The sequence below is a fragment of the Pararge aegeria genome, chromosome 7 (assembly GCF_905163445.1).
Source record: "Pararge aegeria chromosome 7, ilParAegt1.1, whole genome shotgun sequence".
In the NCBI taxonomy this organism is placed as follows: domain Eukaryota; kingdom Metazoa; phylum Arthropoda; class Insecta; order Lepidoptera; family Nymphalidae; genus Pararge; species Pararge aegeria.
The window spans coordinates 18,872,742-18,900,654 of record NC_053186.1 but is presented as its reverse complement, the minus strand read 5'-3'; the positions used below and the strand labels follow the sequence as shown (position 1 = coordinate 18,900,654).

Sequence of the window (27,913 nt, the reverse complement as noted above, 5' to 3'; positions counted from 1 at the left end):
ATGTTGGGAAGGGGGTAAGCCGGTGGGTATTATAGTATTTTGTTTTTTTTTTAAATTTTTTTTCAAGTTAGCTGCAGGTGATGCTTGATGCAATCTCCGATGATAGAGGACTAACTTGTTAGGTGGATGTAATGTTTTTCGCGGCAACGGAACGCTTAATCGCTTAGCAGCACAACATTGTCTTTAATCAGCCACAGCCGAAGCATTCAGATACAAAAATCTTTTGTCAAAACTGTATTCTAAGATTAGTACTTTAAGTAGGAACTAAGTTGTCTTAAAATTACGCAGTGACAACCAAAACATCAGTTGTGTTTACGTTTCAGGCCAAAGGGCCCAGATTGGCGCAACAGCAAAAACAATATGTTTCTAGATAATATTAAAACAATAATTCACGCGTACACATTAAATATAAGTAAAGATTAAACTAGCGGATGCCAGCAACTTCGTCTCCAGAAAGAAAGCTACAGGCAAAGCCTCAAAGGCGTGTGTATTCCACCAATCCGCACTGGGCTAGCACGGTGGACTGCGGCCTAAACCCTTCTTATTGAGGGAGGAAACCCGAGCCCTGCGGTGGACCGGTAATTGGTTGATATGATGAAGCCCAAAAAGATGCTCATATAAAAAATCTAAAATTTTCACGTTACGTTTTAAACTACCATCAGCAGGTTGTATATCAGTCAGTCAAGACAAAATCCTTTGTAGTTATAAACTAGGTTGAAAATACTGCTATCTGTGAACATGTTGACAAGCCGGTTTTAGTTTCGACTTAATCTGTGCTGAATTCAATTTCGCGGTAGCTCCTTTAAGCGGGCTGTAAGAAAGCATGTCCAATAATTACGGAAGCTCGTTTAAGAGATAGCTTATCCTGCGGTATGCAAATGGGTACAGCTAAATTAATTAGCGAGCTGAATGTAAGTTATTTGCGACAAGACACCAGTTAGCTGTTTACACTGTTAAATTCATAACGTTGTTACAACATTGTGATTTTAGAGCGAGTTTAGCGGGAAATTAACGTGATATCTCGGGAGAATTTTAAGACGTAGGCTTGTAAAGGTGAAGGTAGGATGTCAGTTTAAGACGAGATTGATTTTCCAATGAACTACTATGGTCCTTTCGTGTTGGTCATAAATGCTGATAGCGTAAACCAAAGCATATTCCATGATAGATCTTCGATTTATGGATATGATTAAAATTTCAAATAACGTTTATTTCGTTTATTCTCCATAATGTTTTAAAGGCTTGTGAAGTCCACCAATCCGCACTGGGCTAGCGTGGTGGACTATAGCCTTTTTCATTGTGGGATGAGACCAGTGCCCTGTAGTGGGCCGGTATTGGGTTGATACGATGATATTTCAATCATTATTGATTAGAAGGAAACCCAAGAGAAAATTGACAACTCTAATTAATTAACTTTAACACGTGTATGCACGTGCATATGAATGAATATTTGTGTGGATCATAACCCTTTTGCGGTCAACATGGTAACCTGTTACCACATTTGACCTTGTAATGTATGTAAATACAGCGAATGTTATGGTTGTCGCTGCGTATTTGTACAACAGGATAGGGAATTGTGACCCACCACACAGTTCCTATGCGTGTTTGCGGGCTTAGACGATGATTATTACGTTTCAGGAATATATCCGGAAACGATGGCTTCGCCCAACCTTCGAAGTAAAGAATGAAAGTTTTTTTCCTCTATTAGTTGGTTTGTTTTGTAATCTCTGGAAGTACTGGACTAGGACATTGTATAGACCAGTTCTTGAGGCGAGTTATAATCACGCTACGACCCTTATGAGTGAAGCAAGACAAGGAGAATGCGGTGGGTTGCAGAACGTCATTGACACGTGTATGTATGTATCAATACACAAGTTTAATGAATGTATAAAAACACACTTTATACATCGAGGTTAGGTGTACCATTGGTGAATTTCTTAATGAAAAGATTGCTTGGAAGCAAGCCGCTCTGCTTTCATCTATCACAAGATACAGCAATAATTGTTTAATTGTAAAATGTTGGTAAAAGGCAACTTCTGAGTTTCAAGCCGGCTTCTTCTCTGTAGAATCTGCCTTCCGAACCGGTGGTAGAGTCACTACAAACAGAAATGACGTTTCAAAAGTGCTTATATTTCGTCTACTTTAAATAAATTAATTTAGAATTTTGAAATAAAGATTTATATAGAACATATCTACTTCAGGGTTTTACATTATTACTATTGTATAATAAAAGGTATGAATAAAAATTTTCAATGAACGACTTATATGGTGAACCAAACCAAACCTATATACGAAGACGATATATGTGATACTTTTTATAACGGCAAAACAAAAGATTCCTAGGGGATTCAAAAAATATATTTGTAGCTTGCTTTCTGGAGTCGTGGATAACTCTCGGGAAATCAAAAATTGTGCGCGTACATAGTTGCGATCAACCGCTAATAATGTAATAATGTACAATGCACTAGGGTGTAATGACCAATGACAATACGAGCACGCTACCAAAGCTTCGTTTTCTGGTGTGAGGATCTACCAACTCAAACCCAACATATATTTATTTCTCCATCTGAAGTAGGAGAGGAATGACAATTATTAGATCGTCCACTTACCACTACAGGGCAGTCTCCTCTGAAAATAAGGCTTAAGCCGTAGTCAGTGGCGTACATAGGGGTTTAAACCAGGGTAGACATAAAGCGGGAAGTTGTTGAGAGAGACTTCTATAGTTGTATGAAATTTTTAGGGTAGGCAGTGCATTTGTGCATCTATGAGCGCCACAGGCCGAAGACCACCACGCTGGCCCAGTTCGGATTGGCAGACTACACACGTCAATTGAGAACTTTATCGGAACTCTCAGTTAAGCATATTCCCTCACCAAGTTTTGGTGCGAGCCCGTGCTCGCACCCCTGTATCGAACGAGATAAAAGAGGATATGCATGTTAAATGAATTGATAGTGAGTCGATTGCGGATAAAAACGGGTTGAAAAGTAGGACATGCTATGCCGAATACTCGTAGAGCGGGCAAGAAGAATATAGAATAGAATAGAATAGAAAAACTTTATTGCAACACAACAAAAAAAGGAAAATACAAGGAAAACAGTAATAGTACTTAGTGCTAGGGTGCAAAGGCGGCCTTATCACTAAAAGTGATCTTTTAAAGGCAACCTGAGCGTACGAAGCCGATAAAAGAGTGGAAAATGGATGGTGCATAAAGTAAGTTACAAAAAAAACTAAAAAAAAAAAAAAGAAATGTAATATAAACTTACATGAACATACATACTACATTTACATATTAACTACACAAATACCAACATAAATTTATATATACTATGATAGATATATGTGATATATATTTATGCTATTATAAACTTACATACTACTCAATTACATAGATAAGTAATAATTCTTTAAGCGATGTTTAAACAGGTGAATGGTTTCGGAATGACGTATTTCCCAGGGGAGCGAGTTCCACAGTGTTACAGCTTTAACAGTGAATGACTCGTTATAGCGCTGAGAGCGAGATAAGGGAATCTCAAGCTTGTTGTCATTCGCTGACCGGAGACTGACAAGATGCTGGGAGAAGGAAAAACGCTCTTTAAGGTAAAGCGGAGAGATAGGACTATATAGAAGAGAATAAAGTAAAGTAAGAATATGGATATTTCGCCTATCATTAACAGTTACCCACTTGAGTTGCTGACGGTAATGAGTAATTTGGTCAAATTTCTTAAGCCCAAAGATAAATCTTATGATTAGATTTTGGAGCCGCTCAAGTTTATTAAGAAGGTACTGGGGTATATCAGAATAACACGTGTCTGCGTAGTCCACTATAGGAAGTAAAAGAGAGTGGGCCAGACAAATTTTGGTACGAATAGGTAAAAAGTATTTCCACCTTTTAAGCCTACCAATTACAGCGTAGATCTTGCGACTAAGCTCGGATATTTGAGGACCCCACGAGAGCGTATTATCCATGATAATACCCAAGTTTTTAACAGAACTGCTGAACTCAAGTATAGCGCCATCAAAGACTACAGAAGGAAGAGACGAGAAGCTAACTTTAGAGATTTGCTGCCGGCTGCCGATTAAGATGACCTGGGATTTACTAGCATTTATAGACAACCCACTCGATTTACTCCATGAACTAATTAAGTTCAGGTCCGAATTCAAACGAGTGATAGCCCCCGATATGTCATCAACAGAGGTTGACGTATAAATCTGCAAGTCATCAGCATAGAGATGGAAAGACAGCGAAAGCAAATCTGTCAATGAGTTTATAAAAATGGAAAAAAGTAGAGGAGAAAGAACACCACCTTGTGGGACACCAGCACTGAGACTGCACCAAGAAGAACACTTACTATCAATACGTACACACTGTTTACGGTCATAGAGGTATGAACGAAACCAATTTAAATCATTACAGGATATATTTATGGAATCAAGAATAGCCAGAAGAATTTCAAAATCTACTGTATTGAAAGCATTAGAGAAATCGAGTAATGCTAAGACTGTTACTTTTTGTTCATCCATACCGCATCTAATATCATCGCAAATTTTAACAAGGGCTGTAGTAGTACTGTGTCCAGGACGAAATCCAGATTGATAGGGACTTAAAATGTTATTTTTCCTAAGAAATAGAGATAGTTGCCCATGAACAATGCGCTCCAGGACTTTTGACAGGAAAGGTAAAATAGAGATAGGCCTATAATGAGAAAAAGATGAAGGTTGGTTAATTTTCGAAATAGGTATGACATGTGCCAGCCGCCACACATTAGGAAAAGAGTAAGAGAAGAGAGAACTATTGAAGATATGGCAAAGTACAGGTAAAACATAAGCAAGAGCTAGCATAATCATTTTGCGACTAACACCATCACTACCAATGGCATCAGATTGGATAGCCATAATATGCTTTTTGACATCATCAGCAGTGACAGCGTCAAAATTGAATACTGCATGGTTAGGTTTAGGCTGCAAAGAAATTTTATTCAGGGTCCGAGCTCTGGTTACGTCATCTAATATTGTTACTGTGGATAAATGTTTGTTAAGGGCATCAGTATCAATATTGAAACCAGATACGGATAATTTACGCTGTCGTCCAATGCCCATAGCGTCAAGAAATTTCCATATCTTGGCTGAATCCTTGCTATCCAAAGAAGTATGTATAAAGTTACGCTGAGCATCGCGACAAGTCTTGTTGCAAAGGTTACGTGCCTTTTTATATTTTTGTAAATTTTCAGGTGATGGATTGATTTTAAATTTCGACTTAGCAGCATTTCGCTTCGCCATCAAACCCCTTATTTCTACAGTAAGCCAAGGAGCTGGAAGATGTTTAAGTTTAATTGGCCGAAGAGGCGATTCTTATTGATCTATTTGATGTGCATACATCAAATAGATCAATAAGAAGAGAATTAAAGATTGAAATTTTATCATTTACATCCGGGGCATCCAAAATAACATCCCAGTCAATCCGGCTAAGATCATGCATAAACTTATCATTATCAAAGCTCTTGAAGCTTCGCCGCATCACGACTGTAGGTTTAACCCTGGGCGGGCGAATTTTATAGGATAAGAATACTAAGTCATGATATGAAAAAGCTTCGGCTGGAAGTTGGCCATGCACATTAATACGCTCAGGTGAAGAGACGATCATTAAATCCAGTTGTGAAGGTACGCAGTTGGGAAAAAAATGAGTTGCATTAGTGCTGAGCAGATTTAAATTGGCGCTATTAATTATACTTACCAGGCGCTTAGCTCGTGAGTCATTCTTGATAAGGCAAGTATTAAAATCACCCATAATAATAGTGTGATCAACACTTGGGACATAACTATCTAATAAAATCTCAAAACTATCAAAATAGTCAACACGCAGTGACGGACTATAAAACACCCCAAGCAAAAGCTTCAGAGAACCAAAAAGAACCTCAACAAAAATATGCTCAGAAGAATCACAGTATTGGGAAGGCGACTTATTTAAAATTGAGAAGGGGATGTGGCTACGGAGATATATGGCTACCCCTCCCCCACCTTTCCCAGTCCGATCATTTCTGATTAAATGAAATCCTGGCAAGGAATATGAAGTTGAAGGCAGACAAGACTTGAGAAACGTTTCCGATACCAGGATAGCATGTATGTCTTTAACGTCGAAAGAAGTTAAGAGGTCTGGATAGTGGGAAGGGATGCTCTGCGCATTAATATGAATAACATTAAAACTTTTAGAGTGCGGAGAGAAGGCAGAGTCTAGAGCCGAATTTATAGAAAAAGAAGTGCTGTGGAAACTGTCATCAGATGTTGAGGTGCATTCTGAGAAAACGCCACTACCGCCATCCGACCCATCACTGCACATACCGTCATCGCTAATCATAACTTAAATATGTTTATTTATAGATATATAAATATGTGTATAATATATAGATTTTAAATATTTATACAAAATATAGTTTGATAATTATATCTTACAACAGAAACAAATAAAAACAATACTAATATGCGCCAAAAAAACCACCCATCAGCAGTAACCGACTTAAAAAACAAAAACATAAAAATTGGTATTTATCACACCATGTGGCGACCATCAGCCGAAACTAAACCTATCTTTAAATAAAAAATAAAAAATAAAAATAAAATAAAAACAGAAAAATGAAATCTTTGCAATAATGCAAATTTTTATCTATTGACTTACTTGGTTATTATTGTATTAAACTATTCAAATATATGTTAAACGGAACGCGTCAATAGCCCATACCATGACCATAGGCCATGTAGGTGACGTAACGTTTGCATTATCTTTGGTACTGTCATCTGTAATGTCAGTGTCAAACTGTCGAGTCAACAGGACCAAATTTAGTGTCACAACAAACTATTAATTATTTACATACCCCGATTTTGACAAGATAACAAATATAAACAAGAAATTACGAAGCAATACTTAATAGTAAATAAGTTACATACAAGTATAGGTAGGACAAGAGACACGAATAGATCTTAATGCTAACTTAGGACAAAAATCACTTTTTGACGATACGCCTGGACCGGTTGACTTGTGCTGGCAGAGCTGCTGGTCGAGATTTCGGTGGCGCAGCGGCAGAGCTTGCCACCACAGCACTTGGTGCTGGTCTTTGGACATCAGAACCACAGGGAATGCTGTCGAGTTCAGATTTCGCAACAATTCTGCGGCGCGATCCATTTGACTGTACGACGAATATGGAACCATCTTTGGTCCAGCATTTAGAAACACCAAAGCGTTGTCTTGCTTCCATAAAAATGGCATGCCTGTCCCTGGTAAGGAACTCGGAAAGGGTTATTCCTGTACCTTTAAGCTTGGTTTTATCATACCAGACCTGATTTCTGAGGGACAGTTGTTTAAACTTTAGAAGTATGGCCCGCTGTTTACCAGACTTAATGCTTCCCATGCGATGACAACGACTGACATCAGCAACAGATAGATCAGGCATATTAAGGTGGTCGGACAGAGTTTTAACCACTAATTTTAAGGTATCCTCACCGTTAACATCAGGAATGCCATAAACTAGTAAGATCTTTCTTCTGCTGTTCATTTCAAGTTTATCCTGCTGCTTCGAGAGATGTTCAACCTGTTGCTGCAGATTTTCAAGAGCAGATAGCACAAAAGTTCTGAACATGCTGAATTGAGCAGATATATTTGAAGTTGGGCTAGTGGCAGGAATAGATGTGCTCAAATTGTGCTGGAATTCAGCCATTGTAGTGTTAAAGTGCTGAGACAACTCCTGAAGAGACTGCTTGATAGTGTCCATTATAGTGTAGCTTGTGTTATAGAGATGGTATTCACAATAGGTTATATGTGGTGGTGGTACTCACTAGGTGGTGTCTAAAAGGGTAATTAAGAGTTAGCTAAGGAGTAACTGCTGGAAGGTGGGTGTCATTTAACACATTTTTATAAATTAATACTATTGTTTCCTATTTTTAAAGTAAATAAATATTGAAGAGCTCTCTACAATATGTGTTGACTTTTATGCACCTACCCACCGAAAAGTAATAAAAATAGATAGTATTTATATATAATAAATATTTGATTTGACGACCTCCCTAGCGCAACGTTGAGGGCTATGAATTTAAATAGGAGGTCCCGGGTTCGACTCCCCGCAGACGCAACTTGGAAATTAAAAATCTCTGAATTTTCTCTGGTCAAGTCTGGCTTAAGCCGTGGCTAGTTACCACCCTACCGACAAAGACGGCTAAGCGATTTAGTATTCCGGTGCGATATCGCGTAGAACTCGATTAGGATAACTACCATACTTCCTAACAGGTCCCCCGCTACCCGCTAGACGGCATCATAATCACCAGATGAGATTGCAGTCAAGAGCTAACTTTTAGTGGAATAAAGAAAACCAAAAAAGATAGATATCATGACGACAAAATCCTATACCAGTCCACAGCTGGGCAGCATTTTGCTAGCCATTCTCTGTTATATTTCCTTAGTCGCCTCGTACTAGAAATGTATTCCGATCTAGAATACAGTTGTTACGAAAAGAAAAATTAAGTAACGTAACTTGTGTATTTATAATTCCGCGATGTTGTTATAACACTCACGAGCCCTATTGGTTCGTTATGGCAATCCCTTTAACTGTAATGTAAATGCGCAGTTAATTATAAAGCTGGATCTGTGTACTTCACCAACACTCCAACAACGTGAGGCGGGCCGCAAACTAGTTATCATCGTTAAGTTAATAATAAAGTATTGTATTTTTTTCGTCTTATAACATTGGCCCAGTTAACCTGCACAATAGAATGGAAAAGTATTTTTTATAATAACACAACACAATAGGTAAAACACAAGGAAAACAGTAATAGCAAATAGCGCTAGGGTGCAAAGGCGCCCATCTTATCACTAAAAGTAATCTTTTAAAGGCAACCTGACCGTACGAAACCGTTTACAAAGGTTGATAAAGTATGTTACAAAAAATAAAATAACTACAAAAATACTAACTTTAACTAACTAATAAAATTTATATTAGAATAAATATTTATTATATATATATTTATGCTATTATAAACTTACATTATACTCGATTACATAGATAAGTAATATTTTTTTAAGAAATGCAATTTTTAAACAAGTGTTTAGACTCACAATGTGCACTATATATATAAAATAATAATTATTATTATCATTAGCGAAGCGGTGATAGCCTAGTGGTTAGGGCTCCAGCCTCGCTTTAGGGTGGCCGAGTTCAAAACCCAGCACGCACCACTAACTTTTCCAAGTTATGTGTGTTTTAAGTAATTAAAATATGGCAGTACCGCCACTGGCCGTAGGTACTAAATTGTTATTTTAGTAGTAAGACCCATTTGAAAATAATCTTAATTTGAAAATAAGCTTAATTTGCTGGACCTACACCGCGACAAGCAAGAGAATCGGTATGGTATTACACCATACCGATTCTCTTGCTTGCATTTCTTCAATCTTTATACCCCACACCATACAGATCTTCGGCAATGTATTCCTAGACAAGTTTACCTCCGAAATCGGAGCATGCTCAGGAGATCTTTATAAAAAAATAAATGAATAAAATAAATATACTACGATAATACACACATCGCCAACTAGTCCTACAGTAAGCGTAGCTTGTGTTATAGGTACTAAGGTGACTGATGAATATTTTTATGAATAATATACATAAATACTTACAATATAAACACCCAGACACTGAAAAATATTCATGTTTATCCCCCGAACATTTTCCAGTTGTGGGAATCGAACCCACTTTCTAGGGCTCAGAAAGCAGGCTCGCTGCCAACTGCGCCAATCGGCCGTCGATAATGAATAATTATTAACTTTATTATAAATAAGTTATAATTTTTTTTGTTATAATCATCACCGCAAAGAAACGCCTGCTTCTATCTAATAGCAAGACCCAGTAGGTTTTAGTACATAAAGTTAATAGTTAAGTTCTGTGTATTGATAATCCCACAATTTCGTAACAATAATAACAAGGCGGTTGGCTTGGTTAATTACGGCATTCCCTTTAACTGAAATGCAAATGCAAACAGCGCAGTTAATTACCAAGCTGGATCTGTGTGCTTTGACAACACGCTAGCGACGTAAGCTGGCCGCACATTACAAGGATTAGTTAAGAAAATTGTTACTTATAGCCCAAAAATACTTTGGAGCACCTGATCGACAACCAGCTTTAGTACAAGATTGGCTCGGAAGTCGTAATAAAATGGGCCTTATTGAATCCACATTAAAATACTTTAGTATCGGCCCGGAGATGAAGGAGCTGGTAACTTGCATCGTTGTGCCTCGGAGAGCATGTTAAGTACTATCACTAATCTATCGGTTAAATCAAATCAAGTAACCGGTTAAATCAAGATTAATATTTTCAAACCAGTACTTACGAAAATTAACTAGTAAATAAGTACCGGTTCCAAACCCTGCAGTAGAGGCACTGTAAGCAGGGCTTGGGAACAGCTATTTCAATTCGGTCGTTAGCCCTGGTATCAGCATCAATTAGTTAACGGTTTCGATTTTGTTTTACATTTTTATTCCAATTTGCAATTTAATTAACAGGTAAGAATTTACAGTTTTGAACCTCCATACGTGCAGTATGTGCGTGTGCGAGTGCGTGTGTGTGTCTGTGTGTGTATGTGTGCGTGTCTGGGTGTGTATGTGTTTGTGTGTGTGTGTGTGTGTGTGTGTGTGTGTATGTATGTGTGTGTATGTATCTGTGTGTTTGTCTTCTCTCTGATCAATGGAGGTGAAATATTCTACTGTGTTTTTAGCTGTTTGATGAAAATCCAAAATGGCCGCCACCTGAAAAAGGCGAGTATATTTTTTCCACAACTGCCTCAATTATTATATTGATTAGTAGATTAATGTACACTGTATTGGAAGTCAGAGGTATTTACATTTATATACCGAAGTGATTACAACACCTTTCTTCAGTAAGTTACAGTAGACAACACTTAAATGTGAATCAATTCATTTCCTTAGAAATCGTACACTCAATGAAACGGTTACATAAAGAATATACATATTTTTAACCGGTGAGCTGTCAAAATGTATAAGTAAATTAACACCGGTTATGCGTTCCGTCAGACTCCAATATTTCAAGAAATTTGTTAATATGGGTGTGAGTAACTTACATTACATTTCGTCTGCATAATAAGTAGGTTATCTAGCTCAGCAAATCAGAATTTATTACCTGTAACAAATAAACGACATTAGTTAACAAGTTATGAAATAATTAAATAAAAAATTTAAAAGGCATTAAATTTATCCTATGAGGGAGCTGAAAATAAAGTATGTAATTAGTCAGTTTGTGGTGGCGTCCGTCTTGAATTTGTTATTTAACATAGTTAATAGTATTATCCAAATCAAATTCTTTCATTTGATACTCATATTAAGGGATTGTGACAGTGAGAGGGTTGTGACAAAATATGTAATAGTTTTTGCCATCGGATCTGTTTTCATCAAACAGACAGAAACACTCCCGACTATTTCACCATTCAACCAAAATAAACAAAATCAAAATCCGTTGAGCAGTTCGGGAGCTAAGACGCCACAGACAGACACACACACAAACTTATACATACCGTCTTTTTTGCGTCGGGGGTGCAAAGGAAAGAGATTGGAATCAAACGATCACTTACATCGGAATAAAAAAATTATAGTTGTTAGTATGTTCATCATAAAACTACTAACACACACAACATAAGTTGTACAATGAATCATTGTTTTTATTACCAGAGTCCCATGGGGCGGGGAAGGGCCCGAGTTGGTCGTGAATCGAATATTAATATTCAGTATTTGGTTATTGTGATATTATAATATTTTCTTGTGCTGTGGGTCAGGCATTATAATCATGATATGGTTAAGTTATATTAGTTAGTGTTAACCGTTTTTTTTCCAATGATTCAGTTTTTATTCAATTGATGAATATCTGCAATTTAAGTCACAGAACTAGATTATTTAACTTATGTTACGTAAATTGAACAAATTCTGTATGTTGGGGTCGCCTGACTGGATATGTTAAGACTTTTTATTTTGTTAAGAACTTCGAGTCACATCTTCATACAAATAAATACATTTCATATTTATATATTTTATATAGCTGTTCACAGCCAGTTGGCGCAGTAGGCAGCGAACCTGTTTTCTGAGTCCAAGGCCGTGGGTTCGATTCCTACAACTGGGAAAAAATGTTTATGTGATGAGCATAAATGTTTTTCAGTGTCTGGGCGTTTATCTGTTTATTATAAGTATTTATGTGTATTATATTCATAAAAATATTCATCGGCTATCTAAGAACCCATAAAACTAGCTACGCTTACTTTGGGGCTATATGGCGATGTGTGTATTGCCATAGTATATTTATTTATTTATATATATTTTATTAGATTTACAAACAAAACAGATCATGACAAACATAAGAACAACAATCAATAAAATAAAACTAGCCAGATGCGTGTACAAATGAATATTATAAATGCATTCCATGTTATTTCAATGTTTTTTGATCACGTAAACATTATAAATGTGAAGGCGCGCAAGTTATATTAAATTGCTTTAACTTAAAACGCACATAACTCCGAAACTTAGAGACGCGTGCTGGTGATCGAACGCGGTCCCCCGAAATGAAAGCATACGACTTACCTACTAGTATTATCATTAGTATCAAAATATTAAGTGTGATTACAGGAAAATGTAAATGCCGTAAGTCATGTACTTAGCAACATCGTAATTTAGTCATATTTAACGCCCCTGTATAATCTATATATATATAATGAAAATGGTCTTCGTTTGAGGCTCAATCACGCCTAAACCACTGATCGTATCGACATGAAACTACCACCATTCGATGCGAAATTTTTCTTAGATGGTTTATGGCTATCTATTTTTTGAATTCCAACATTCCTTCATTTTTTTATTGCTGTTTTACTTTTATGAACATTTATCTATATATATATATAATGAAAATGGTCTTCGTTTGAGGCTCAATCACGCCTAAACCACTGATCGTATCGACATGAAACTACCACCATTCGATGCGAAATTTTTCTTAGATGGTTTATGGCTATCTATTTTTTGAATTCCAACATTCCTTCATTTTTTTATTGCTGTTTTACTTTTATGAACATTTATCCCGCTAATAAAAACAAAAGATAAGCATTTTCTCTTGATTCTTTTGTTTTCATGGATTTCAACAGAGTGTATTAAACGGATTATGGTTTTTTACATTCAGCTAAGAATCTACTCACGGTAGTGGAGAACGGCTGGACCAATTGGGCTTTTTTTATCTTCAGAATTGTCAGGAGAAAGTTTTGTATGTAAGAAAATTTTAAAAAAGCCCGATAAAAAGTTAAAAATTTCGATGATAATCGAAGAATTCCCATCTATATAGTCACTCACCACGAAATCTCGGGAACCATAAGACTTAGAAACGTGAAACTTGGTAGGAATATTACTTTTGCTATGTAGAGGTCAGCTATGAATAGATTTTAAGAAATTCATTCCCCAAAGGGGATTGCGGGGGCGTTAACAATGAACAATTCCCGTTTTTAAACTATAGCTCCTATAGACTTCAAATTTGGTAGGAATCTTCTGTAAGAGGTGTAGAAATAGGCTATGAACGAATTTTACGATAGCTCACCCCACAGGGGGTTGCGGGGGTGGGTATTAACAATTAATATTTTTAATTTTCCAGCTAAAGCTCCTACAAGCTCTATAAGTGATGTAAAAATGATTTATGAACAAATTTTACGATATCCCACCCCAAAGAAGATTGCGGGGGCGTTAACAATGAAAATTTTCAATTTCCAAGCGATAGCTCCTATAGACTCCAAATTTAGTGAGAGTGTTCTATATGTAATATAAAAATGATCTTCGAGCGGATTTTACAATAAATCACCTCCAATAAGGTTCGCGGGGGTGGGTGTTATAAATAAACAAAATCAATTTCGAAATATAGCTTCTAAAAATTCTAAATATGGTAGGAATCTTTTATTATTCACATAAAGAACATCTCAAAATGGATTTCAATAAAGTCTACTTCCGACAGGAATTGCGGGGGTGGGTGTTAAAATCTAAAATTTTTATTTCTAACCTGTAACTCCTACAGACTCCAAATTTGGTGGGGATCTTCGTGTATGTAGGGATATTCGTGTATTTCCTTACAACAATCGTCTTTTTGGCAGCGGAGAAAAAGTCATTGAGAGGTTTCAAAAACTTAACTTTACATGTAGCTATCCAATCAACGGACTAAGAATTTTACATTCATTTTACTTTTGCAGACTACATAACCGACGAATTATTTTATTGCGGGATCGCGGAAATGTAACAGATTAAAATGAATGCATTTTCCAAGCACATGAGATGTGGAAAAGAAATTTAGTTACTTATTCCAATAGAATTCATAAAAAACATGCACAATTAATTTTCTATAAAAAAATTATGTCACGGAGAAAATTTTAGTTAACAGAAAATTCGTCGCACTTGAACCTAGACAGATTTCAACTTCACATATGAGACTTGCAATGACTTTAACTTAAACGTTCAATGTTCATTTCAAATTTTTTTCTTCATGTCAATTATTATTAATTTTTGGAAGAAAGGCACGGAAATGTTATAATGATTGCACATTGAAAGTTACAATAAATATTAGTGAGAAAAATCACCTGGATGAAAGATACAGGCTAAATCGATGGAATTTGGAATTTGAGTAAGTCTAAACAATATCGATGCTTACAGTTCTATCCGCGGGGCCTATTTATGTTCATACAAAAATAAAAAAAAGGAGAATAATAAAAATATGAAAAAAATAAATAAAAATGAAACATAAAATGTAATTTATTTCCTTTTTCAATTCGCCCAGCGAAGCGGGCTGGAAACGGCTAGTAGCTTATATAAGTGGAATATACGCGTACTGTAAAATTGGTACAAAATTAGGACATACATTACTCACTATTAATTCGAATGGAATTGGTACAAAATGATGTTACATTAAGTACAACCGAATGGCTATATGATGACAATCATTGTATATTATTAAAACTTAATAAATATATTATTAAACTTCTTTAGGCAAATTGAGCACTTTTCGGGTGAACAAAAATCATAGAGACCGCGTCATCGATATCGAAAGCTTTTAATGAGCCATATGTTTGCTGTGTAAGATGTGTGTAAATAACTAGCTGACCTGCGCAACTTCGTCTGCACTAAATCATTTAGTATCTTAAAAAAAACCTGCGCAGCGGCTAGCAGCTTGCAGCGCTACCTACCAGGTTCACTTTTATTTCCAAACTAAGTTATTTGCGGCCTGTCATCGCCGTACGTGTTATTCTATACCCATCGCAACCTCTAACCGAAAGGTTCATATAATATAATATAATTCAAAATTGAATTTGCAGGTAGGTATGTAATCAAACTTATTTAACTTAATTATTAACTTAATTTATATTATTTTATTTCTTTCGCATTTATAATATTAGTAGGATGGTACGCATGCATTCGATCGTTGTCCCATATGCCTTGCGACTTGCTGTTATCTGTGAAGAGTTATGTCCTTTATCTCCTACAATATCAGATCTCCATTAAAATGAGAGAATACATGCTTGATAGAATGCACTTTGAAATAAAAAAAGAATTATTAAAATCGGTTTAAATTTAACGGATCTATAAATTGATAAAAATTTTCATCCCGTTTCCCGGAAACTTATTGTTAATCGGGATAAAAAGTATCTTATATGTTGACCCGGAATACCAGCTACCACTATGCCAAATTTTATTTAAATCCGTTCAGTAGTTTTCACGTGATGCCCGGACAGACAGACAGACAAAAGTTAAAAAAAAATCTGTTTTGGACTCATTATCGATAATAAAGCATCCCCCGGTCAAAATTTTCAAAATTTTCAAAATATATTCATTATTAAGTCAATGATTTCGTTCAAGAATGCCATTAAAAAGGTATTTTTGGATTATCAAAAAACTCATCAATAAAAAGACATTCCGGATCTTTCAGACTAATTGCTTGTTGTCGGGCTTACGCGTAACATCTGTTTATATGTATATATATATATATATATTTTTTTTTTTCTTTTTATGTGTTGGTGGTTCTATTGTATCGTTTGATAATTTTATATATATATTATTTTACTTCATTTTTCCGTATACTCCCTCTCCTTGTCAAGTTCACTTCGCTTCTTTTTAAACTTTTCCCGGCAAATTCGTGACGCCAATCAAGGCTATACCTGAAAATCTGCACCGCAGTTGTCAAATACTGCAGCAGCATGCTGAGGTAGCAGCCTTTTCAGCTGAAGCACCTTTCGATAAGGCATTTAGTTTGTAAAATAGTGTATAGTTAATTAGTTTGAATGTAATTAGTAATTAGTTTTCATTAGTTTACTTATGTGTGGAAGCTGAATATAGTTTATTATTATTATTATTATTATCTGTACAGAAATCTTCCAGTTACAGATTTATTATAAGTATAGATGTAGAGTATATAGATTGGGCTATCAAGGCAAAGAAAGAAAGAAATGTAACTAGTAGTTGGAATTCAAATAAGCGCCTTAACACATACCAAACAAGAATCTCTTAAGTATTATGGAATTAGTTGGAAGTGTTGACTTTTCCCCCAGTGTTTTGCAGTCAAGAGATTTTAGTTTGATGTCACGAAAGTAACCGACTTTAGTCGTGTACACTAGTTGGTTTAACTCTCTGCAAAGATTAACTGAGTCAAAGGGGGTGCCTGCAAGTTGCCAGTCGGCGCCGCACAAAGGATCAGCAGGCAGGCCGGATGAGACGGCTAACACAAAGCGAGATAAAACTGAGTTGGGAGCTGCTTGGTGCACGAATCCCGTCTGAGACAAAGCTGCTCGGCGAAATTTACTTAATAGTTCTATCACATATTGAATTCAGCATTCCGCATACACACTATGCGTATACAGTGAAACCTCTATACAACGTGTAAACGAAAACCGAAATAACACTTCACAGGCTTTATGGGTCCATTATGTACTGTCTCTGAGACTTATCTGAGAAACCGAAAACCTGATAGTCTTTGAGTAAATTACCTTCGATTTTACTGAAATAAATCAGATACAGCCCTAACATCACATGCAAAATTAAAGTCATGTGACTCCTAGCACTTATAGTTCTACCTACGCGTCGCGTAGCGTAGGTACTATGCCCGTGTCGGTCTTTTATATTCAATAGGGTTGTCATAAGTAAACGCTTGGAATGTTTTGAGTTCGTTTGTATGAAAAAATAAACATGATTCATTTGATTTAATATTTTTACAGGGTGATGATTCCTCATGAAATAAACTGATGCATCCTTCAACATTATTTCGTAATTCGGTTACACGTTGCATGGGCCTACATGATGGACTACTGCCTTAACACCTTCTCATTGTGGAGACCCTTGTCCTGTGGTGGGCCGGTAATAGCTTAATATCATTGCACAATTTAAAAAAAACATATATATACATAGACAAGAGAGCGTTGCGCAAGAATATGTAGGCTATGTAGGAGGTTTTACTGAAATGTCTTACGCGAACCTTGGATAAGAATAAATAAAATAAATCTTTATATATATATTTCTTGTGTGCGTGTGTATGTCACTGAACTCCTCCTAAACGGCTGGACCGATTTGAATGAATCTTTTGGAATGCCTTTGGGGGACACCCTGGATGGTTTAGATTTACAAATCAGCCCGACAGATGGCGCTGGGGTCCGCTAGTATAATATAAATAATAATAATAGCTCGGAAGAAGTATCGTTAACTGCTAAAAATAATAAAAATCATGTTGCTCTTTATAAAAAAAAAATAGAAATGTAAAGACTCCGCTACTTAATTGAAAAGCCTCGTAAAGGCTTCGCGGAAAGTATTTAATGAATAGTTAAAATCCATTTTTTCCTCGGCCTGAACTCCACAGTTCATTGTTGGCTTACTTAGCCGTTAACTTTTTAATAAGCGAGGAACTATTACAAACTCTTTTGTTGTAGTTTTTTTTCTGTAAACTAGTTAACTTAATAAGGGTGCGCACAGACAAACGACTTTGTCTCCGAAACAGATTATTTAATGGGAAAAGTAAAGATGGACCACTTTGTCTCCTTCTTATGAAAATGAGTTAGTTGATATTGATACATTTTTACTCTAGTAGTTTAAAAAAAAATCTTTGTCCGCGTCTATTAAGGTTGTTTATAAATCCCGCGGGAACTTTTCCTGGAATAAGAAGTATCATATGTTACTCTCCGTCCTTTCAAGTAACATTTAGCCAAAAATCAAGTTGAGTGGCAATACTTAGGGCGTAAAGAAAAGACAAACCAACACATTTTCACATTCAAAATATTAGTAAGGATGCAGAAATGAACTGAAAAAGTTAGGTTTGGTTAGGTATATCTTAACAAACTGGAAAAACAGTTTGATGGCGAGCGAAGCGATACTAAATAAATTAAAATCGTCTTGGTAGTTTTACAGAAAAATCAGTAACAAACGCAAGTGCAATCAAAGATAAGCAAGTGATATTTTTATTATTATTTTAAGATATTTTTTATTTCTTAAAATGCTCATAACTTAGAGGTGGGATTCATACACGGCGCCACGAAAGTGAAGCCAGTTCTAACAACTAGGTTATCACGACAAGATAGAATAATGAAAATTAAGCTTAATTTGCTATACCTACTCCTCGAAAAGCACGAGAATCTGTATGGTGTAATTTATAATTTCTTCAATCCACTCCACACCAAACCGATCTTCGGCAATGTACTCTCTACGCACCTATCGCGCCGAAACCGGACATCTTCAGGATATTTTGACTTAACAATGAATAATTGTTAAGTGAAAAATTCGTCAAATGTTTTATCTCATTCACATTCATAATAGAATAATGAATGTTAAATAATAAATTGTCGATGTAAGAAAGGAGCAACTACTGAGTTTCTTGCCAGCTTCTCCTCAGTAAAATCTGCCTTTCATACCGGTGGTAGATTGACTACAAACAGCTGACGTAGTTGAAATTAATCGATATTCATTGCGTAAAAAAAAGTTGTTTAGCTACGAAGCTATTAGTTACTAAAGCGTGAAAAGTAAAATTACGCTTACAGTTAATACAGTGTTGTCAGTGCAAAAAGTAATTAACACGGTTTTCTTTGGAACTAACTAGTTGCTGGCGAGCCTACCAAACTGCCGACTCATCGGTTTAGCCCACTGTACTTACTTATATTACATTCTGGCATCGGAAATCTGGCCTAACTCCAGAATGTCGATAAAGAGAAAACATTTTTAATTTTTTTTATGAATTGAAATAGTTTTTTTTTATTAGTTATTGTCTAATTTCCGCTAAATTAATCAACTGCATTTCACTAAAACACATGTCGTGACGCTGTGTTTTACTTAAACCTTGTCTATTTCACCTTCATAGGAAGGTATAGTCCCTATATTTAGCAATGTTGTTCTAAGAAGTAGTTATTATGTTATCCTCTTCACCTTCTATTTTCTCCTCTATTGTGTAAGTGATAAATTAGGATCGAGATAACCTGTTACTTAACACGAGTTAAAATAATTAAAGAGATGTAACATATAAACGATCTGCCTAAAATGCTCAATAAAATATCCCTAGTTGTTTATGGTAATGGAGTATTTTTAGAGACGTTCTTTACTTAGGTTCGTTTACTCACACTACAATAAAATTACTATATTTAAATGGAGACATGAAGAGTATGCAGAGATGCATTAATGACGGCCGACTGGCGCAGTGGGCAGCGACCCTGCTTTCTGAGTCCAAGGCCGTGGGTTCGAATCCCACTACTGGAAAATGTTTGTGTGATGAGCATGATTGTTTTTCAGTGTCTGGGTGTTTATATGAATACTGTAAGTATTTATGTATATTATTCATGAAAATATTAATCAGTCATCTTAGTACCCATAACACAAGCTACGCTTACTTTGTGGCTAGGTGGCGATGTGTGTATTGTCGTAGTCTATTTATTTATTTATTTATAGTATGCAAGGAGGCAGGTGCTTAAACGTAGAAGTTCTCAGCATGCTGGGCGGCAACACAAGGTGCTGGGATGAATTATTAAGATATTTGGAATAGCTCAGATAATTTGGAACCACCTATTATGTTATGTTCATAAGTATGAGTTATACCACTTTTGCATTGGGCGACCTAATTTATATACTTTGGCCTTCAACTAGCCTAAAGGGATACTAATCAATCATTCCGATTTTAAATTACAGCTACCAAAGCCTGCGACTTTACTCGAATCTTTCTACCTCATGAAATATGTAGCGATTCTGTTTTACAATTTTATATCTTGAGTTATTTCTATCTCCAGATATAATAAATAGCCTCTTTTTTAATACTTATTTTTAACGGTTTGTACGTCTTTCAGGGTTCTCATAGTGTTGCTCGGATATATATACAACTCTCTGACACAGTGCTGAGCGCTGCGGTCTTACAAGTGGAAAGTCCTGGGCTCGTTTCTGGGAAATATTTGGAAAGTTATAATTTCATAATTTCTCTGACTAGGTTTTATACAATTGCCTACCCCTAACAGATTATCCTGCTGTCATTTCAGACTACATCAGGTGAGATTGCAGTGAAGCCAACTAACTTGTGAAATTAAACCTAATTTACATTCGAAAAAGATCCACATTAATGTGATTTTCATGACGCCCCAAAATAAATAGGTAAAAAAGGTATATATATTTTACAAGCCAAGTATTTTTCAAAAATCCTCCATTTTTAGAGAGCCTTCAAAATTATATTCTGAGTGGAGGGAAAGCCCCTCCTTGTCAAGTATCATTAGGAACAAAACCTTATCGATATCCGACTGATTTCCTTCCGAGCCAGAACAATGGTCTACCCATTGGCACTCCATAATCCCTAATGCTTAAGGATGGGATACAATGGCTTTTGATCTTAGGTATGAAGGGAATTGAAGACGGGCGCGAGTGGAAGATGATTAATGTTGTAAAAACCTTCCCCTCTTTTGTAGGGTGCAGGGGGTAAAAAGGTAGTGAGTCATGATTTAATTAGGATGACCCAATTTGAGAGGTCTCTGAGTTCACTTGCGTTATGACCACGAGACAGAGCTCTTTACATTCTGAATCGAGAAACATAAAAACTTCAGTCACAAATATAAATAATATATAAATATACTACGACAATAAACATATCGCCATCTAGCTCTAAAGTAAGCTAAGCTTGTGTTATGGGTACTAACATTATTGATGAATACTTAAATAACATACCTGTATCATATAAACACTCAGACACTGTCAAACATTGATGTTCATCACAGAAACATTTTCAGTTGTCAGAATCGAACCTACAGCCTTGGACTCAGAAAGCAGGGTCACTGCCACTGGCCATTGGCTTAAAAAAATATTATGTTAATGTTTGAACCCAAAGCTAGGACGTTTAAGTTATAAAAAAAAATATTAAGGGTGCAGTTAATATTCAGGAAAAATATTAAGGAGTCGTTTTCGCGTATCAAACTCTGTATCGTCAAAGTAAAATGTACCTAACGGCAATTTTTTTAGAATGACAAATCCTGTATAATCTAATTTTATTTTTACAAACGTGCCGTCAAAAGCCCGTGCTAAGGAATTGTAGGCTAATTAGAGTTTTAATGCAATGCAAATAAATGCATTTTGCTCCGATGTTCAAGTGTTTCCATACTCGAAAACGACCCCTCGATATCTTGTACTAAGGCTACAGGTCTTAAAACAAAACGTTATATTATTCAGATCACACAACGTAGGCCATCCAAAATAAGATAACTGCGGCTTAAGCCGAACTCGAAACACTCGTCGCATCGAATTTAATCGAACATTTTCCCGTGACAAACGGGTATTTTCAGCTTTTCCTCTATTCAACGTGAGCCTTTCAGCAGCTTTAACTTTTCATTGTAATTTGTTTCTCGGGAGTGGAGTAAAGTCTCTTCCGGGGTTCCGTATCTCATAATAGAAAAGTAACCGTCAATTTTATTCATGGCCAATTTACATTACAAAATAAGATACGGATTACCCTGTTTCTGGGAACACTGACATAGTTCTCATATGTTGTAAACAAATAATCAGTTACCTATTTCTAGCCGCAGAACGACTAACTGAACGACTTTCCAACGTGCGGACAACTAAACCAATTATGGTCATATATGGTTACCACGTCATTAGTGTATGTTGGCAAAGGTGACGAGGAGCCTTTACACGCCTTACCAATATTATAAATGCGATATTATGTGTTTGCTTATTTGTTTGTTTTTTTGTTCCTTCTTTACCTTCTAACTAAGCAACTAATTAAATTGATTTTTTGCATAGAGTGGAAAGAAAAATAAAAGGTTCACACGGTATTTATAGGGAATAAAACCGTTATAAACAGCTTGTATAATATTTTATTAAAAGTAAACAGAAATAATGTAATAACTTAAACTGATAGATCGGATTAACATAAAGAAACGATAGAGGACGATCTCGTTACGTTCACAATAAACTTACGAGCTTGAAATATAAACTGCAACGTGCCGACGTTACGTAGGTACTCAAAACTTCAACCAACGATGCCAACTCAGAAAATTAAGAAAAACTATTTTGTATAAATGAAGCGGTGATATCCCAGTGGGTAGGACTTTGACTTCACTTTCGGGGGGTCGAGTTACAAGTACAGTCCCAGCACGAACCTCTAACTTTTCTAAGTTTGTAATGTGCTTTTTTAGCAATTAAAGTAACACTTTACTTCAAAGATGAAGGAAACAGGAAAACATCGTGATTAAACCTGCATGCCTGAAATTTCACCATAATGTGCTCAAAGGTTTGTGGAATCACCAATCCGCACTGGGCCAGCGTAGTGGCTTTAAACCCTTTCTCATTTCTCATTCGAAGAGACCCGTGCCCTATAGTGGGCAAAGAGATTTTAATACTGATAATTGAACAAGTTTAATCTTTATTTATGCAACAAAGGCGAATGTTTGTCTTCTAGGTATATGTTTATTACAACTACGCTTCCCAAGTGCGGATTGTTAGACATACATTTGAGACTTCAGATGCATTTGGACTGTAGGTTACCTACCTATTTCGTAACCTACGTACTTAGCTACAGTCCATTCGGAATAACAGCAATTGTCCCACCTACGGAACACTACCTTATGCGTATAGACTCAAACTTGGAATGATTTTTTTTTTTTAAATAAAAGTCACTCGAACTCACCCTACGGAATGAGAGCGCTTAAAAGTTTTTATAGAGTAAACAGAAAAAGTCACTGCGCTCGCGCGAGCGATGGTATAAAAACCGGCTAAGCGCGAGCAGCACTCGTACATAAAGGGTTCCGTATGAAACGGTAAAGTTACCATTATTAATCGGGTAAGGACCAGGAATACGATCTTAATACGCTCGCTTAAGGTAGTATCATTTTGTAATTAAAGTTTTATAAGTGAGCAACTAAGTTTTTTGTGGCCTTCTCAGTTTAAGGCGCGCTTGGAACCCTCGTAGCTTTAATATTACGAATGTAGTTATCGCCATCACTACTCACTACCTACGATTAACATATCTTGTATTTAAATAACTATAATTCAAATCTTCCAAACTATGAAGCAGAAAGCCAAGAAATGGGAGTGTACCTACATTCTTCTATTAGTGCGGTCGAGAAATAAACATTTTCCATTGTGGAATATAAGTCTTAAGAGACATCATGCCCACGTTAACAATAAACGTCTGTATACTTCATAAAAGACGAATGGCTCAGCTTAAAGAGTTAATCGGGTGTGTAAAATAAACATTACATCATCTATACAAACAAATAATCTTAAAGTGTGTGCCTATGATTTTTTTTAATAGCTGCCGTTTATTTCGCTGAATTGCCACCCGGGTTTTGTGCTATAATATGGATTGTTAGGCCCTAGGTTCTATTCCCAGGTCGGACGTAGAATTGTTAGCAATCGGATTTTTAATATTTTATCGGCCCGTGCCTGCAAGAGCATCCCTTTTATGAATAGTTCAATAAATACTACAACAATACACACATCGCCATCTAGCCCCAAGGAAGCGTAGATTGTGCTGATGAATATTTTAAAGAATAATATACTTAAATACTTATAAAATATAAATAAACACCCAGACGTATGTATATTATTCATAAACTATTTATCCGTCATCTTAGTACTCATCACACAAGCTACGCTTACTTTGGGGCTAGATGGCGATGTGTATATTGTCTTAGTATATTAAAAACAAAACAGTGTAATAATAAACGGGTAAGAAGTATTCTCTATTGCCTTGCTGGTGTGCAAGAAATTTTTTTTTTTTTTTTTTTGTACAATTGTTAGGGGACATAATTGTTATCTCCTGCGTATGCTAGACTTGCTGATGTGAAAAATTTACACGACAGGCAACAACGCTATTTCGTAACGCCTTAAGCCGTGTTAACAGAGAGTTTGAATTTATGACCATGCCCAAAGATCGAACCCGGAGCTCAAGATTCTAACCACTAGACCGAAGAGCCAGTTACGAATAACAGAATGCGACGAGCGACGTCATAATAGTTTTGGAGTATTTAAGCCGCGGGGAAAAATGGATTAGGTAACTATTCATGGAATTTCCCCGAAGTCTTTTACGGGCCGTGGGTTTTAATTAAAGCTCGGCCTTTACACTTGTTGGCTTTACGCGGTCTTTTAAAAGATTACCGCTGTCCACGGGGGTAACAACAACTTGTATATAGAACTAAGTGTAGACCTACGCATGTATTATTAAGAAAAAAGAGTTTTCTATTCAGTTAAATATATGTATAACAAAGTACGCTAGTACGTACGTAACTAAATTAGCTCCCGTACCTCGGAGAGCACGCTGAAACATTTATTTATTTATTTCATTAGATATACCAACGATACACTACGTAATCATTAATAATTTAAGATGGTTATTATTACTGATGAAATGTGGATATGTGCGTGAAACGATGATAGCTCAGTAGGTAGAACTTCGACTTCACTTTCGGGGGCGGAGATCGAATCCTAGCACGCACTTCTAACTTTTATGAGTTATGTGAGTTTTAAGCAATTAAAATATCACTTGCTTCAACGCTGGAAGGAAAACATTGTGAGGAAACCTGCATGCCTGAGTGTTCCGCATAATATTCTCAAAGGTGTGTGGAGTCCACCAATGCGCACTGAGCCAGAGTGGTGGACTACGGCCTCAACACCTTCTCATAGTGGGAGGAGATCTGTGTCCGGTAACGGGTTGATATTATATGATAACGCAACGTGCATTTTCATTGGTCTATCTATCATTAATTAATATTTACATTCTTTTTTTTAATTTTTAACAACGTTAAATTATATAATATATATATTTTTTTTTAAACCACTACTCCGCTTGCGCGGCTTTTGAGTGCTCAAGCAAACGGCGGTCTGGGCTCCACAGTGAGGAACCTCAAGAGCCTTCTGTATACGATCCAACGACCAAGCGAAAGCTTCTTAAGATTTTGGTCGAAGCTGTCTATTAAGCCTAACATATTATTATTATTTCTATTATTTACTAGCTCTCTCGGCGTATGAATCGTAGTTAAAAGTATAATCATTATATAACGTAAACTATAGTTTAAAATTAATATAGCGCGCTAAAAACCCAAAATATCATAACTAGTAAATATATAATTAAACATAAACAAAAGACTTCATGAAAATGAAGATGAACATGGATTAGAAATGCGGTCTCGCCAGGTCTTTGCCGCATTTCTGATCCGGCTTTATCTTAATTTCTACCAAGCATTTTGTTCATGTTGAAATATTCCTTTACTAAATATAATAGTTACAGAACGGTACGTTAATACAGCGTTTGTACTATCTGCATTGGTGTAACGCTGAGAGTAACTCTTCGCCCCTAACTCTTCTCCTTACGTGTGGGATGAAAGCTTGAGTAAGCTAGCGATAATAAATAAAGTCCACCAATCCCCCGTCGGCCAACGTGATGGACTACGGCCTTAATCTATTTTCTTATGGAAGGAGAACATAAACAAAAGACTTCATGAAAATTAAGATGAACATGGATTAGAAATGCGGTCTCGCCAGGTCTGTTCCGCATTTCTAATCCGGCTTTACATTAATTTCTATCAAGAATTTTGTGAAAATTTCAAATATTCCAAAAATTTAACATAGCTCTTTCTACATTGGAGGTCAAATAGCATAAAACCAGTATAGTAACACATTTGATTGAAACATCAACTATCGTTAAACAGCGCTTTTGTCCAAAGTTGAAATTGAAATAGTGACGCGAGCTGTTACATTTCCGTTGGATTTAGTATTCAGTCCGCTGCCGCTAGTGTGAAAGATGAACGCCATGATTTACAGGGGCGATGCGATCATCAATAATGTCGACTGGAGCTGAGAGCCGTATGCCGAACTGGTTTTGACATCGGTGTCAAAGACTCAAAGCTACGAGTACGTTATGGTGTTATCGACATCAGGCCTCCGACCTACCCACAACTTGTATTAAAGTGAGTGAAGTCTTTTTAAAATTTCTATAAACTTTTTCTAACATACGTTCGTGTTTCCTGCGCATTATCCATCCCTTACATAAGCAGTAATAAAAAGTAGAGAAATAAATCATATTTAAAAATAAAAACGGTTATTTCGTTTCTAACATAGAAACTTTACATACACAGTAAATGATACAATGTTAACAAACAAAGCGAAAAGATCTTTTCTTGGCTAAATGTTATAATAATATATATTTTCATCATGGAATTACAGATAGGAAATCAATTTATTTACGTGGCGTCACCTGGACTTGAAAATCAAGTTATGTAATGCTTTTACACTTGGCAGGGCATGCAACAGAATGCTGAACTAGAACCTTTTCCTAGGTTCTGCTACACAAGACAAGCGCTGTCCTTGCGCTTCGGTTATTTATGTATTGCAAGCGCTGGGTGGCACCTAATATAATCTTAGTGGCACCTAGGTGTTGTAAATTGTAATGTGTTGCATAATTTATTAATAAAGATATTTTTCTATCTAATAAGAAAATAAAGCGCAGATAATGGTAGCGGTGATAGCCCAGTGGTTAGGACTTCGCTTTCCGGGGGCCGACTTTGAATCTCCCACACGCGTCTTTAACTTATCTGAGTTATGTGCGTTTCAAGCTAGTAAAAATGCTTCAAAGATGAAGGAAAACATCGTGAGGAAACCTGCATGCCTGAGAGTTCTCCATAATGTTCTCAAAGGTGTGTGGAGTCCACCAATCCGTACTGGGCCAGCATGGGAGGGGACCCGTGCCTTGTAGTGGGCCGTTAATGGGTTGATCAGATCAGACACAGCATCCAAACCTTTCTCCGATTGTAGCGGTCTTCGGTTCCATCGGATACAGAAAGGTTGGGACGAGAGAGAGCATTTGTTTAAGCGCGAAAGCCTTTGCACTTTAATATACCCTGCGCAAATGACTCGTATCTAGCTTAAAGGCCAGGAGGATATGATTATGATGATTATGAAAATAAAAAAATTGCGTCGAACGATCTTCCTTTATCCTTCTCTATAGCCGAGTAAATAATATAATAAGCCGAGAGTGTAAACTTGACAGTTGATACTTAATTCAGCTCCGTTCTACTCGGCGAGCTGTGAAAAAATATCTCGTCACATTTTTAAATTTCCAGCAAAATTTAGCATCAAGCTTTTCTGCAGCCGAGTATTATATTTGCAATCATTATTCTCGTGTCTAGGAAAATGCTCATTCCAGAAATTACTCCTGAAAAAATATGAAAATAGAAATTTTTGCAGAAAATAAAAAAGGCACGCGCGTTCGGGTGTCGTTTTGCAATTCAAATCGCAAATATAAATTTTTCATTAACAATAGCTACATGAGTATTTTTGAATATACGCTTTTTGCTTGTTAGATTGGCCTAGTTTCTAACCCAACCGGCGCGGCGAAAGGTTCTTAAAAAAAAAAAAAACATTTTG

General features: G+C 36.3%; 2 protein-coding genes across 3 annotated transcripts in view; both read right to left on the bottom strand.

The window, feature by feature from the left end:
• Window positions 1-27,913, bottom strand: part of LOC120624855 — a 284,008-nt gene that overhangs the window by 185,869 nt on the left and 70,226 nt on the right. The gene's annotated exons all lie outside the window — the stretch shown is intronic.
• Window positions 6,993-7,811, bottom strand: LOC120625066. Its single transcript, XM_039891978.1, has one exon. The coding sequence runs from the start codon at window positions 7,755-7,757 to the stop codon at window positions 6,993-6,995; it is 765 nt and encodes a 254-aa protein (XP_039747912.1). The 5' UTR covers window positions 7,758-7,811.

What these genes read in the sequence shown, in the direction of transcription:
- LOC120625066 (XM_039891978.1), bottom strand. Translation starts at nt 7,757, where the DNA reads ATGGACACTATCAAGCAGTCTCTTCAGGAGTTGTCTCAGCACTTTAAC.